The 14,370-nt window shown below is 71.9% G+C and overlaps 1 protein-coding gene across 3 annotated transcripts; it reads left to right on the top strand.

The window, feature by feature from the left end:
- The first annotated feature begins 7,724 nt into the window (after positions 1–7,724).
- On the top strand, positions 7,725–12,879 carry PCGF1 (polycomb group ring finger 1). Of its 3 annotated transcripts, none has more exons than XM_069798238.1 (9): positions 7,725–8,159; positions 9,006–9,111; positions 9,356–9,508; positions 10,878–10,949; positions 11,126–11,234; positions 11,780–11,936; positions 12,033–12,119; positions 12,203–12,283; positions 12,710–12,879. In XM_069798238.1, the coding sequence occupies exons 1-9, from the start codon at positions 8,064–8,066 to the stop codon at positions 12,755–12,757; spliced, it is 909 nt and encodes a 302-aa protein (XP_069654339.1). In that variant the 5' UTR covers positions 7,725–8,063; the 3' UTR covers positions 12,758–12,879. The 3 variants fall into 3 exon arrangements, with proteins under 3 accessions (XP_069654339.1, XP_069654357.1, XP_069654348.1); XM_069798256.1 differs by having other exon boundaries at positions 7,737–8,159; positions 11,780–11,813; positions 12,036–12,119; XM_069798247.1 differs by having other exon boundaries at positions 7,757–8,159; positions 11,780–11,813.
- The last annotated feature ends 1,491 nt before the right edge of the window (positions 12,880–14,370 follow it).

The raw sequence follows: 14,370 nt of genomic DNA, 5'->3' as shown, positions 1-14,370 counted from the left end.
CCCGACCGTGCCCGCATCCCCCCGTAGCACCGGACAGGCGCAGAGCTGCCCCTTCCCATGCCGGGGGGGCATTTCCCTTCCCGCCGCTCCCGGGGGGGGGGCCCCGTGCCACGGCTGCGGGTCCCCCTGTGCCTCAGCAGGGGAGGGGGGACGCTGCGCTCCGGCCCGCAGTACCGGGGCCCGTGCCGGGCTGAGCCCCGGGGGTCTCCCGGCGGTTCTTGCTCACGGCCCGGCGGGTGCCGGGAGGAACCCGCCCGGTTCCCCCGCTCCACACGCAAGGCACGGCTGCGGCTTTCGCACCCGGAGAGAGCCACCGGCTCCGGGCCTGCCGCGGCAGAGGGGCTCGCCGGGGCCCCGTGGGGCGCAGCCGGCACCGGCACCGGCGTCGGCCCCGCCGGCGCCCGCCCCGGCCCGGAGCGGTGGCGGGGAGGAAATGCCTGGTGCTGGGGGAGGGAGGCGGCAGCAGGTTAATTAAACCTGGAGCAGGAGGCAGATGTTTGCCGTGCCCAGGGGCTGGAATGCTGCCGGTCCCGGGAGATGGATTGGGGGGCAGGTGACGAGGCCGGGGGCGGCGCGGCCTCACGGTCCGCCCCGCGCCCACGGGGGTCTGCCGGGCGGCACCCCCAGCCGGGGCCTCGCCGGGTGGGTGCTCCTCCCGAGCCCCGCTCGGGGTGGGACCCCAGCGTCGGGCGCTCCCTCCCCAAGGACGGGAGGTCTCCGCCGCCGGGGGCCGGGGCCGGCACCGGCAGGCAAGGGGGGGCTGGCAGCACGCGCAGCCCCTCGGCTGGGGCAGACACACACACACCCCCCCGCTCCCGTCTCTCTCCGGCACCGCCGTTAGAGCTGCGCCCGGACGGCGCGGAGCGGGGACAGCTCCGAGGGCTCGCGGGGAAGGGCCGAGGGTGCTGGGAGAGCTGGTGAGCCCCGGGCCATCCCAGCTCTGGGTGCAGGGGGTCACCCTTCCAGGGAACCCGCTGGCACACACCCCACCCCCCGCTGCCCCCTCCTCCTGCCGCTGGCCCTGTCTGTCCTCCGGCCACCGGCAGCTGGGACGGGGCCGTCTCCCCGTGCCTGCTCCCGGCGTCCACGGAGCCGCCGTGCAGCCCGAGGCGGGAGAGGATCCTGGCCCCCGGCTCCCCCCGGCTCTGCCCGCGGCCTGGCACCACGCAGCCAGCAAGGCCTCGGGCAGGGGGACCCCCACGCACCCGCCCTGGGAGGGCTGGGACCACCCCGCGCACGGTACAAACCCGCTCCTCGTCCCTCGGCCACGGTGCGCACCCCACCGGTCCCCGGCGTGTGGCACCTCCTGCCCTGCGGGGCTGGATCTGGGGGACCCCGCGGGGGGCAGGGGACGTGTCCCCACGCCGGGGCAGGAGAGTGACCTGGCACCTGCGTGGGCGGAGGGGACATGGCAGAAGAAGGGGCGTTTGCGCGGTTCCCGGTAGGAAATCGGCCTTCGGCCGTGAGACTCTGTCTGCGGCCACCGCGACACCGAGCCCTGCGGCCGCCGGAGTTGCACCAGCCTCCACAAGGGCTGGCTACCGGAGTGGGGCTTCGTCCCGGCATCCCGCTGCCCCACGGCCCCCACACGGCCCCGGGCTCCCCCGGACCTCGCCACGGCCGACCTGGGAGGCAGGGGCGGGGGGGAGCATCGGGGTCTGGCCCCTGCCCTGCTCCGCGATGGGGGTCCCGTCGGCGACACCGCCCGTTCTTGCAGGCACCCGGGGTGCTGCCGGGGTCCTCCAGGCCCTCCCCCGGCCTCCAGCCCCACACCCCGTCCCCCCCGTGCCTGCGGGCGCCCGTGGCCCCGGGGCTGCCGGTCGCAGCCGATGCGGTTTCACGGCACCACGTCCCCGCGGGCCGGCCATGGGGGTGTCCCCGTCCCGCCGTGAGGACTCCGGCCGCGCTCAGGTGTTGCCGCCGGGGCAGGAGTTATTAAGAGGGGTCCCTGCCTGCCCCTCGCTGCTGACAGCCCGCTCCCCGCACGGGGCCGGCCAGCGCACGGCAATTAAGCAGCGGAGGCCTGGAAGGGCCCCACGTTACCACCGGCGAGATGCTGCCAAGCCACCCGCTCCCCCCTCCCGTAATCTCATTACCGCTGGACGTCCCCTTCTTCCTCCCGCTTCCCCCCAAACCCGCTGGCAAACTGTAGGGACAGTCAGCTCCTCTCTGGCTGCTGGGTTAATTCTGGGCTAATTAGATGAAGCCAGCCCAGATTGGATTACTTTAGCCTGCATTTGGTCCTCCAGTCCTTGGCTTGCGGCTCCCGGGGGAGCTGCTGGCGCCTCCTGCCTCAATCAGACACTTCTTAACCGCATGAAACACTCCCGGTGCCCCCCGCCGCCCGCCCCGGGGTGGGCGCCGGCACCCGGCCGGGGTGTGCAGGGTGACGCGGGTGGCAGCCGGCGGGCGCGCTCCCCACCCCGACCCACCGAGAAGGCCGGGACGGGGCCGGCGCGGGGCCGGGGCGGCCGCCGGTGCTGCCGCCGGGGCAGCGCGGGCGGCACCGCGCACGGCGAGAGGGAGGCGGCCCCGACGGCCGGACCCGCGGGCTCCCGGGGCCCCGACGGCCGGACGTCACGGTGACCGTCGGCGTCTGCGCGGCGTCCTCGGGGAGGAGCTGGCTGCCACGGGGACGCGCGGGCGGCCGCAGGGTGACACCGGCCCCGAGCCGCTGGGGGGGGGGAGGTCGCTCCCCGACGGGCGTCCCCAGGCTGCAGCCCCCCGAGGTGGGGGGACGGCGGAGCCGGAGGTCCGGGCAGCCCCCCCCGCCTCTTCCCCGCCCCAGCCCGGGCTGGGGGCGCGGCGTGAGCCGCCGCCTGCAAACCCACCCGCCGGCCCCGGCTGCGGCGGCTCCCGCGGGCTGGGGGCAGGGGCCGGAGGGTCTGGGGAGGGGGCGCGGGCAGCGGTGGGCTGCCTGGGCCGGGGGAAGCTGCGGCAGTGCCCGTGGTTGCACCTTCCCGGCTGGGGGGAGGTCGCGGGGAGCCCTACGGGGAGGTGTGGGGGGGGTACCCGCCCTGGCCAGCCCTGACGCCACCGGGGCGGCAGGTGAGCCCCCAGGCCTTCAGCCGGTCGACGGCACGGCGCGGGGGGGGAATGGAGCGGGGGGCAGGAGGGGGTGCTGCGGGAGGGGGGGCATGCACGGCCCCTGGGCCCCTTTGGCTGCAGGCAGCCGGGCAGGCACGGGGGCTGGCAGGACGGGCAGCCCGGGCCTCGCCGCCCGGCTCGGCTCCTCCGCCGCGGTTCGGTGGGGGGGGCCGGTGCCGATGCACGGGAGCCCGAGACAGGCACGCCGGGATCCTCTCCCGCGCCCCGGCCTCCTTGGCCGTGCCGGCTGGTCCTGGGGTCGCCCGCGCCCCCGACCCCATCCCCGCCTCCCCCGGGGCCTGGCGCCGGCCGGGGTGGGGGGGCTGCCGGGGGCGGGGGGGGGTCCTGTCCGTCCCGGGGCTGCGGGTGCCCGGGGTGCCAGCGGCCGCGGCTGCGGCTGCCGCGGGCCCGTTGACAGAAGCCGTCGCTCAGAACCTCGTTATCAAAGGCCGAGGGCAGGTAATTGGATTCTGCAAATCCGATCAGGTGCATTAGGCAGGAGTTCAGTCCATAACCGCCCAGCCCCCCCGGCCCCCCCGCCCTGCCCGCCCCCGGGGCCCGCTGGCAACGGCCCTGCCGTGGTCCTGCCGGCCCCGGAGGCCCACGCGGGGCCGGGACCCGGGGCGTGGGGCCGGGACAGCGGTTCCTGCCGTGGGACTCCCCCGCGGGGACGCCAGGATGGGATCCCGACTCCGGCCGCGGTGGCAGCGCGACCACCCTGGGACGGAGGGACCCGACCGGCGGCCACGGCACCGGGACCCCGGGGTGGGGGCTCGGGGGGGCCGGCGGGCTGGCGCGTCCCCTGCTGCTGCCCGACGGGTCCCTGCCTGCAGGCAGCTGCCCACGGGCAGCCCCCCTCCCTGCTGCCCTGAACCGGCCACGGCCGCGGGCCCCCACATCGCCTGGCCCGGGGAGGCGGGGGGGGGCCGGAGCACTGCTGCCCTGCACTCACTGCGGTCACGAGTGTGTCCGGCCTCAGCCCCGGCCTCGCTCGGCCCCGATGAGGGGGCCCGGCCGGGAAAGCCCCCGGTAGGCGCTTACCAGAAGGAGCCGCCCAGGCCCCGAGCAGCTCCGCAGCGGAAATGGAGCTGAATATTTGAGCAGGTCTCTGCTAAAAGCACTGGCCTGCCCGGCCCCGGAGCCTCTCTGAGGCCGGGAGAAGTGCCGGCTGCCGCCCAGGCATTAATTATTTACGGAGAGATGGAGCTGCACGGTCTCACGCGTGCCAGGCGGGCAAGCACGGCCCCGGGGAGCACCGGCTACTGGGCACCCTGGACCCCATGCCCAGCACCAGCAGGGACCATGGGTGGGCAACCTGCCCCACCGCTGTGGGACCCCAGCCCCATCACAGCCCCTCGTTCCCAGGGCTCCCATGCCCGGGTGGTGCCGGAGCTGCCCTGCAGACCCCACACCTCACCCAGCCCGGGGACTTGCAGCGCTGGTGTGTCAGACTGGTGTGAGCGTGTGGGGGGCACGAGCGGGGGCAGCACAGGGGTGGAATGTGCACTCATGCACACAAACAGCTCCTTCGTGCGGGGGGTGTCAGCGCGCGTGATGGTGGGTGCAGGTGTGGGCAACCCGCTGCTGCGAGCATGGGGGCTGTGCATGGGGGGGGGTTGTGAGGAGATGGCGTGCAAGGAGCCCTGTGCCAGCATGCGCGGGTTTCACAGGGATGTGCACCAGCAGGCACCAGTGCCAAGGGTCGCTGGGCGTGTGTACTGCCCAGCACACACTCATGCCCATCCCTGTCCCGGTGCCCCCCTTGCCAGGAGTTGGTCTTTCCTTCCCAGCAGAGCCGCCTCACTCTGCCATCACCACTACGACCAGCCCGTCCTGCTGGCCTGGGCCAAGGGGGGACGCGGGTGTGCAAGGGGTGTGCGCAGGGTGTGCATGGGGCTGAGCGGCGGGCAGGCAGTGCTCGCCGTGGTGCCTGTGCTCAGGACTTTCCATACTGCTGGTGCTGCTGCAGTGCTGGTGCTGGTGTTTGGTGCAGTGCCGGTGTTCAGCGTGGTGCCGGCGCTCACTCTGGCTCTGGTGCAGCACTGGTGCTTACTGTGGTGTTGGTGCTCAGTGTGGTGCCAGTGCTGGTGGCGGTAGTCAACATGGTGCGGTGCTGGTACTGCTGCAGTGCTGGTGCTTGGTGCGGTGCTGGTGCCGGGTGCGGTGCTGGCAGTGAGTGATGCTGCCCTGCCCCAGGGCTGCGCTGGCCCGGCTGTGACCCCCGCAGCCCCAGCCCGGCCGTCCCTCCCAGGAACTGCTCCTGGCAGGTACAAATGGGGCCGGGCCCTCCCCAGACACGGGGGTCACTCCGACCCCGGCCTCATTTCTCACCTCCCGGCAAAGACAGGCTGGAGGGGCGGGCAGGCTCCGGCCAGCAGCGGGTGGGTGAGTTGCAGGGGTCGCTGTCACCTCAGGGTGGGGGGCTGGTTCTGCCCGCCTCTGCCCACAGGCACCCTGGCACCGGGGAGGGGGCCCGCGCAGCTCCCAGCAGGGTCCCCTCCCAGGGTGCAGGGCTGTGGGTGCTGGAGCCCGGCCACGCACTGTGCTCAGCCCTGGGCAGGTGGCAGGGATGGGGGGCTAGCACTGTGGGGACACGCCAGGGGACACCACGGCTCAGCTGGTTCTGGCTGCACTGCATGGGGCCAGGCTGAACCGCTCTGGTCAGTCATGGGGGGCTGAGCCAGCCTGGCCAGCTGGACTGGGCCATACTGGGTGGACTGGGACCTGGAGGAGCTGAGGTGACACAGGGTGGGACACAGATGCTCTGACCAGGACCAGGACACATCCAGGAGCACCCGAGCCAAGGGGGTGAGCCACAGCTGGCTGGTCAGTGTGCCAGGGAGGCTGGTGGTGCCAGGGATGATGCTGGCTCACCCATGGGCCCCGCAGCCACTGCTCCCAGCTGCGCCAGAGGCACCCTGGCCCCACATGCTCAATCGAGGGGAGCGGAGGTCGCAGCCCCGGCACAGCCGTGATGTGCCAGGCTGCTCCTGCGGGCACTGCCAGGATGGAGCCTTGCAGGGGGCTGGGCCCCCATTAGTTCTGTCCCTGCCCAGCTGGGCCCTGGCCATGGCAGCCAGCGTGGCACTAGTGCCAGTGCGAGAGTGGGGCTGGCAGCATGGCTGTGTGCTGAGGAGCTCCATGCCGGGGCCTTGCCTGGGCCAGGCCAGTGGGATGGCATCATTTCGGTTTTGCTGGCATTTAATCACTTCCCGGAAGCCCCCCGGCAGTGTGGAGCGACAGCTCGGCCGCTTGGTCGATGGAAGCAGAGGCACGGGGGGAATATTGCCTGCCAGGTGGCAGGTGCCAGCCCCGACCCCGGGGTCGCAGCCTGGCAGCCCCTGCCCGCTCCCAGCCCGCGACGGGCAGCAGCCGCCCCCCACGCCCGCCCAGGTCCAGGGTCCCTGCGGGGGCCGCGCAGTCTTGTCCGCGCCGGCGGCCCCCCGCCGTCTCCCCAGACGGCACTTGTTGCTCGGGATTGGAGCAATAATCGTAACCATAACGAGCCATTACGGCCTTTAACGGCTTCTGCTTTGCATTAGCGGGGCCGCTCCTTCCCCTCCAGAGCCCTGATCCAATCACCCCCCATTAGCGCGGCTCCAGGCTCCGGCGGGCTGCGCCAGGGAGGCCGCCCGGCCAGCGCCGGCAGCACCCGGCACCCCTGGCACCCAACAGTGCCGGCAGCACCCCGGCACCCCTGGCACCCAACAGTGCCGGCAGCGCCTGGCACCCCTGACACAAAAGAACACCAGCAGCACCCGGCACCCCTGGCACCCAACAGTGCCGGCAGCGCCTGGCACCCCTGACACAAAAGAACACCAGCAGCACCCGGCACTCCTGGCACCCAACAGTGCTGGCAGCACCCCGGCACCCTGCAACCCAACAGCACCGGCAGCACCCGGCACCCAATAGTGCCGGCAGCGCCCGGCACCCTGCGACCCAACAGTGCTGGCAGCACCCGGCACCCCTGGCACCCCTGGCACCCGAAAGCACCGGCAGCACCTGGCACCCTGCGACCCAACAATGCCGGCAGCGCCCGGCACCCCTGGCACCCAAGAGCACCAGCAGCGCCCACCCTGCACCCACCCTGCACCCTGGCCCCTGCCCCCCCAGTGCAGCCCCTGCACCTTGGCCCCCTGCACCCCCGGCCTCCAGCCCAGCCCCTTCCACCTACCGCCCCCTCTACAGCCCCTCGCACCCATCCGCCCTAGTACAGCCTCTGCACTCACTGTGCCCCCCCCACACTCAGGGCAGCCCCCCCACACTCAGGGCAGCCCCCCCCGTCCGCGGCACAGCGGGGCCTTGGGGGGGCCAGCCCCACCCGCCCGCATCGGGGCGGGGGCGGAACGGGACCCCCGGGACAGCGGAGCCCACAGGTGTCCGCGGAGCCCCCCGGCCGTGTCCGTGTTTCCGTGTTCCCCCCCCCCCCGCCGCGACCGCCCCGCTCCCCCGCGGTGCTCTGCTGCCCTCTGGCGGTGGCCCACGCGCGGGGGGCGCCCGCTCTGATTGGCGGCGGCTGCTGTCTGTCAAGAGAGCGCCCCCGCTATTGGCCATCGGCGGGGGGGAAGGCGGGGCGAACACCCTCCCTTGCCCGAAGCGGGGCCGGTGGGCCCGTGACCGGGGTCAGCCCGGCGCCGTGCCCGCACACGGGCGGCGAGGAACCCTCGGTCAAGGCCGGGCTGGTCGGGGACACCTCCCTCCACCGCTCCCGCCGAGCGCCCTGAGCGCCCCCGGGATCTCCCGGCGGGCCGGGGTCAGGGGCCGGCACCGGGGTCAGCACCGGGGCCAGCGCCGCGCCGCCAGGCCCGCGTTCCCCGCCGCGGCCAGTGGGGGGCGGCCGCGCTCTGCGCCGGCCCGGCCGTTCCCGGCATGCCTGGCGGCGGCGCGGGGCGCGGCGGGCGCTGTAGTCACGGCGCGGGCGGCGGCGGCCCCGCCCCGAACCCGGAAGTGAGCGGAGAGGCGGAGGAGGTTCTAAGATGGCGTCGCCTCCTCAGGGGGGCCCGATGGCGATCGCCATGCGGCTGCGGAACCAGCTCCAGGCCGTCTACAAGATGGACCCGCTCCGGAACGAGGCGAGGCGGCGGCGGGCGGGCGGCGGCACCGGGCCGGCGCATGCGTGGGCGGAAGAGGGGGCCGCGCCGCCGCTTGGGGGGGGCGGGGGGGGCCTCCGGGGCGGTGCAGGCGCTGTGCCGTCGCCCCGCGCATGCGCCGGGCCGCCCACGCCGCGGGGAGGGCGGAGCCGTGGGGGGCGGGGTCCGGGCGAGGGGCGGGGCCAGGTGTGATGGGCGAGGCGCAGGTGAGGGGCGGGGCCAGGCGCAGGGGTGGGGCACGGGTGGAGGAGTGGAGCCGGGGCAGGGGGCGGGGCCAGGCGTGGCACAGGTGATTTAAGCCCTGCCCTGGCCGGGGCAGCGGGGCTCTGCGGGTTCCGTGGGATTCTGTTGGGCTGTGTAGGGCAGGACAGCACAGCTCTGGGGGGGCTGTCGGTGTCAGGCGGCCCCACCCCTGCAGGTGCTGGGCCCCCCAGCAGGAGAGGGGTCAGCCCCTTCCCCCCACCCTGTCACGGTGGCAGCTCCGCTCCGGGCCCCGAGGCTGGGCCGTGCAGCCAGGCCGTGGGTGAGCAGGGGCCCGGGGTGGCTCTTGGGGTCACTGCCCCAGGAGCTGGGTCTCCTCATGTCACCCTGGGGGGTCCGTCCACCCGTGCTGGGTGGGAGCTGCCCCCAGCCCTGTGTTCTCACTGCCGTGCTGTCCCTGGGGGACCTGCCCCAGTGTCCCCATGGGTTCCTGCTGACCGTGGGGCGGGCGGGGGGCTGCTGCGGAGGGCGAGAGCCTGGGGCGGCGCGGCCGAGCGGTGCAGGTTGCCCCGCAGGGTGCCGCAGCCCGGCGGGCAGGGGCCGGGTGACGGTGGCGTGTCTCCACAGGAGGAGGTGAAGGTGAAGATGAAGGAGCTGAACGAGCACATCGTGTGCTGCCTGTGCGCCGGGTACTTCATCGACGCCACCACCATCACCGAGTGCCTGCACACATGTGAGTCCCCGCGCGGTGGCGGCAGCTGCCTGCACGGCTCTAGCGGTGCAGGGTCCTGTGGGGTCCCCCTGGGCACGGGCCGGCAGAGCCTCCCCTGCCTGCTGGCAGGTCCAGCGCTGCCCCGGGACCGTGGCTTCTGCCTGGGGCCCCAGGGGGACATGTCCCGCTGGGTGTCTGGGGGTCTGGGGCTGTGCCACCGCCCCAGACTCCCCCCTCCACCGACGCACCCTCCCTGTGGCCACAGTCTGCAAGAGCTGCATCGTCAAGTACCTGCAGACCAGCAAGTACTGCCCCATGTGCAACACCAAGATCCATGAGACGCAGCCACTGCTCAACCTCAAGCTGGACCGCGTCATGCAGGACATCGTCTACAAGCTGGTGCCTGGCCTGCAGGAGAGTGAGTGTCCCCGGCAGGGTGGGCAGGATCTGGTGTCCCTGGCACCAGTGTCTTGCAGAGCGATGTCGGGAGAAGCTGTGAGGGGAAGGACACCGGGAAGAACCAGACAATTTCGAGCGGCACCTGTCTACTGAGTGTGTGAGATTCTGTCTGTGGGTCAGGGTCTTCAAAATGCTGCTGACCACATCCATTGTGGCTGCTAGAGCCTGCCGGGAAGAGATGGCAGGGGGGCATCTTACCATGTGAAACTGGTTGTAGAGTGAGGAAAAAGGCAGGACAAATGGCCTCTGCTTGTGGAGGCAGATGTCAGGGGGCTGTGGGGACCATGCCTGGGAAGCACACGGGGCTGCTGAGGGACGGGGAGCCAGGCGAGGCAGGGGTGAGGCACTGGTACCGGACGGTTTGGGAGGTTCAGGTACGGGAACCCACAGGACGCTCTGGCTGTGCTGGTGCTGGGGCTTTGTACTTTCTCCTCGGCCATGTGGCCATTTGTCCACTCCATCGGCGGATGGAGTGGCCATGGCTTCCAAGAGCTGGGCCACTGCGCTCAGGGACTGGGGTGGGGAAGGGAGCCAGGGAGATGGGTGCTTTGCTGGGGTGTCTTTAACTAGCTCAGCTCCCCGCTCTTGGTGCTTGGGCTCCAGCAGCTGGCTGTGCTCAGCACAGCGGGGCTGGGCTGTGGAGACAGGAGCTGCGCAAGCCAGGGCTGCCTCCGCGAGCAGCGTCCCTGGGGCCAGGCGCTGAGTGACGGCGTGATGAACTGACGGTCGGTGGTGGTGAATGCAAAGCAGTGCGCGGGGAGGGCAGCCCCCGTGCCGCAGGCGCAGCGGTGGGCTTGAGATTAGCCACTGTCACTCAGGGTGGGGATGGGGACGGCACTGGGGACACCTCTGTGGAAATGTCAGCCTGCCGCGCAGCAGTGGGGCGCTGGGCACTGCCACGGAGCGATGGAGGCCTGGGCTGGATGGGGGGGCACAGCAAACATGCAGCATGGGCCCTGGTCCCCTGCACTGCAGCAGAGAGGGGGAAAGTGGGTAAAGGTGTGAGGCATGATGAGAGCAGGGATGTGCCTGTGTAGGCAGGGATGGGGACAGGAACATGGCCCCCCCCCCCGGCCGGCAGCAGGGCTTGGTGGAGACCCCCAGGGGCATGGAGGAGGCAAATAGGGAAGGGGGGTCTCAGCTTCTGGTGGAACGAGAGCCGCTGGCGGTTGGTTGCGTTGCCAAGCCGAGGTTGGAGCAGCAGGATGGGCTGGGGGCAGCCCGGGGACCCTCACCTCTGGGCATTGCGGGGTGGGAAGCCATGATGGGCTGGGGGGGAACATGGGGTGAGGGGGTGTCCCTGAGCAGTGTCACTCTCTTGCCCGCAGGTGAAGAGAAGAGGATCCGGGAGTTCTACCAGTCCCGCGGCCTCGACCGGGTGACACAGCCCAGCAATGAGGGTGGGCACGCTTGGGGTCCACGTGGAGGGGCCTGAGGGCAACCAGCCAGGGGGGGAATGGGGTCAGAGTGGGGGTTGTCTCACTGTGGTGTGTCTCCGGGAGCCGGCTGGGGCAGTCAGGCAGTGCCTGCGGGACAGAGGCGGGCTGACTCCTGCCCCCTCCCCACATCTCCCCAGACACGGTTGGGGGCGACCCCATGGGGCTCCCCTACAGCACCTTCGATCACTCCCGTGCCCACTACTTCCGCTACGACGAGCACGTTTCGCTCTGCCTGGAGAAGCAGAGGTGAGTGCTGGCGGCGCAGACAAGGGCTGCGGGATGCAGCGGAGCTGCTGCCCCTTGGCGTGGTGGGGAGGGGGGCCGGGGCTGGCACCGGGCATAGCAGTGTCCCGTGCTCCCACCTCTGTGGACCTGGCAGACAGGGGACTCAGCCAAGCCAGGGGGAACATTGGGGTGCCACCACCCCTCTGGAGCTGCCACCGCTCTGTCATCTCCCCTCCCGAGGCCACAGCCCTGCCCGGCGGCTGCCAGTGTTAATAGCTGCCGGGGCGGGCGCTGCGCAGCTGCCTGCCGGCTCCGACAGCAAAGTCAATAAGCGGCAGCTCTGGGGGCTGTAATGGGATCGATGGCTGCAGCTCAGCTGCCAGCCCCGGCCGGTGTGCCGTCGCCGGCTCCGTGCGTGCGTGACTGGAGGGTGGGGGGCAACCAGCCAAGGGCAGCCCGCACCTCCGCACCAGGCTGTGCCCAGGGAAGGGGCAGGGGGTATGGCCCGCAGCCCCCCACCTCCCTGTGCTGGAGCTGGCAGGCTGCCCCTTCTCTTCCCTCCACAGCTCCAGCAAGGACAAGAGCAAGGCCGTGCTACAGGTGAGCGGGGGTCTGTGCGGCTGCCCTGCCAGTTCAGCGGGCCCCGAGCCCCCGGGCTCTGCCCAGACCTGGCCCCACAGCCCTTGCTCTGGGCTCGGCTTGGTGTGTGGGGTCCCAAACAGGGTGAGCAGAAGGGGGCTGGGGCCTCACCGTGTGTCGGTGCTGGTCCCATGGGGCTGGGGGCACCTGCACCCCTCTGACCCGCTTTGCCCCTTGCAGCAGAAGTACGTGAGATGCTCGGTGCGGGCGCAGATCCGGCACCTGCGGAGCGTCCTGTGCCACCGCCTGGGGCTGCCACCGCAGCATGTGAGTGTGGGGGCCGGGTGGGGGTCACAGGCCCCGGGTGGGGGTCGTGGCCCCCCCCCTCGACGCAGCCTCCCTGTGTGTAGGTGCAGATCCTGTTCAACAACGAGGCCCTCCCCGACCACATGACGATGAAGCAGCTGTGGCTCTCGCGCTGGTTCGGCAAGGTGGGTATCCTGCAGAGGGATGGGCGCCCGCTGCCATGGGGGATTTTCCCCCAAGGGGCCCCATCCCGGGCTGGGGGGCTCAGCGGGGTCCAGCGAAGGGAACGTCCCCAGGAGCTGGCTTGGGGCAGCACTGTGCTGAGGACACGGCGGCGGAGCAGGGAATCGGTGAATCAAGGATGATTAATATCGCTCGCTGGAGCGCGGGCGCCCCGACCCGTGGTTCCCCCACGAGTCAGGAGGGTGATGGGTCCCAGAAGGGGTTGGACAAGTTCAAGGCGCAGCCCCGGGGCTCTCCAAGCTGCCTGGGGACAGCCCTGCAGGGAGGGGTTGCTCCCGCCTGCCCGTGGTGGGGTCCCAGGCTGGGGTATGGGGTGTCTGCCCTGTGGGGGAGTGCCGGCAGCCCTGACCGCCCTCCTTGCTTTGCAGCCTGCGCCCCTCCTGCTGCACTACAGCATCAAGGACAAGAGGAGGTAGGGGCTGGGGCTGGGTGCTGCCCCCCAGGAGCGCAGCCCTGCTCCCACACCCCCTGCCCCGCTCCCCTTAACTTAATACCCTTCCTGCTTGAGTTTATTTTTTGAATAAAACTGGAAAATGTCCCACGCGTCCCTTCTCCATCCTAGGGGAGCATGGCTGGGGCTGGGGGTCGCTAGTGGGGTTTCAGGGTGGGAGGGACTGGGGGCCCTCTTGAGCCCCCATCACCACCAGCACCTCCTAGAATTGTGGCTGCATGGGGGGGGAGAGCAGTGCCCCCCCCTGCAGGGCTGCTGCCGTGGGGGGGGTGCAGCACTGGGGCTGAGGAGGGGCTGAGCCATGGGGTGCTCTGTGGGGGATGCAGGGTGCTGGGGGTGGCCCTGGGGAGCAGCTGCAGCACTGGGGGGTGGGTGGCTGGGCTGTGGGGTGCAGCGTGGGGGTGGGCTGTGGGAGGGGGGATGCAGCCCCCTCCCCTCCCCCGTTCCTCCGCAGTGCCGGCGCGGGGGCGCGCAGCCCCTCGGCCGAGCGCAGTTGTGCGGGCGCTCAGCAGATTAATCACCGTCACGGCTGCCTGGCGCATGTCCCGGCCCCCCCCGTGCCGCCGCCAGTGCCAGAATCCCAATGAGGAGTGATGGGGAAATAACATGCCTGTCGCCTCGGCGCAGCCTGCGTGCCCCCCCGCCGCCCGCGCATAATGAGCCGTAATAAAGTCATAGGCCCTTTGATTGCCTGAGCGGGGTGGGGGGACAGTGTGCCCCCCCCGCCCCACTCCCCAGCGCTTGCCTAATTAGCCTGCTATTGTGGGGACAATATCGCAGCCATCTGGGCCGCTGCCGGAGTGCGGCGGGGTCGGGCGTGCAGAGGCCCCAGGCCCAGCTGCCGGTGTGGGGTGGCTCGGGGGTCCCCCGGCATGGGGGTCCCCCCCCCGGTGTGGGGCTAGGACGTGCTCCCCTCACCCAAGCGCTGCAAGCATGATCCGGGTGGCTGCGTCCCCTATTCCTGGCAGAGGAACAGGTGCCGGCTCCCGCTGGTCCCAGCCCTCCCGGGAAAGCGGCTCCGGAGGGGCCCTGGCCATGGCACAGGGCTCGGGGATGGGGGGCCAGGTGCCCCCGGAGGGGTGGCCCAGAGATGGCGGAATGTCCCCACAGCTCCTGGTCCTGCTGGGGAGCCCTGGTCCCTCTCTGTCCCCCCTGCACGGCAATGACGGTGCCTGGCCGTGCCGCGCAGCTGGGGCAGGCGGCCGCAGCCCCTCTGCTCCCACCCTTGCCCCCAGAGCAGGGCATCCCATCCTGGGGTGGGCGACAGCCCGGGACCCTTCAGCCTTGGTGGATGTGGCATGGACCCATCAGGCAGGCTGTCCCCTCCAGGCACCCTGTGCCCACCCACCCACTCCAGGGTCTCCAGCCCAGCGGGGACGTGGGCCACAGCCCGTCCCTCACCCCCTGCCTCCGCACCGTGGCTGACCCCACGCCCGGGACCCCGCGAGCTGCCACCGCCGCCGCTGCCGGGGGATCCGGTTACCGGCCCCTCTCCCCGGCCCAGCTGTCGGCCATCCCTCACCCAGGCGCGGGGGTGGCCAAGCCCCCCCGCCCCGTGCCGAAAGTCCCTGCTAAGTA

Source organism: Haliaeetus albicilla, chromosome 1 (assembly GCF_947461875.1).
Source record: "Haliaeetus albicilla chromosome 1, bHalAlb1.1, whole genome shotgun sequence".
Lineage (NCBI taxonomy): Eukaryota > Metazoa > Chordata > Aves > Accipitriformes > Accipitridae > Haliaeetus > Haliaeetus albicilla.
Note: the sequence above shows the minus strand (reverse complement) of the source record. Positions and strands in the feature narration are given on the sequence as shown.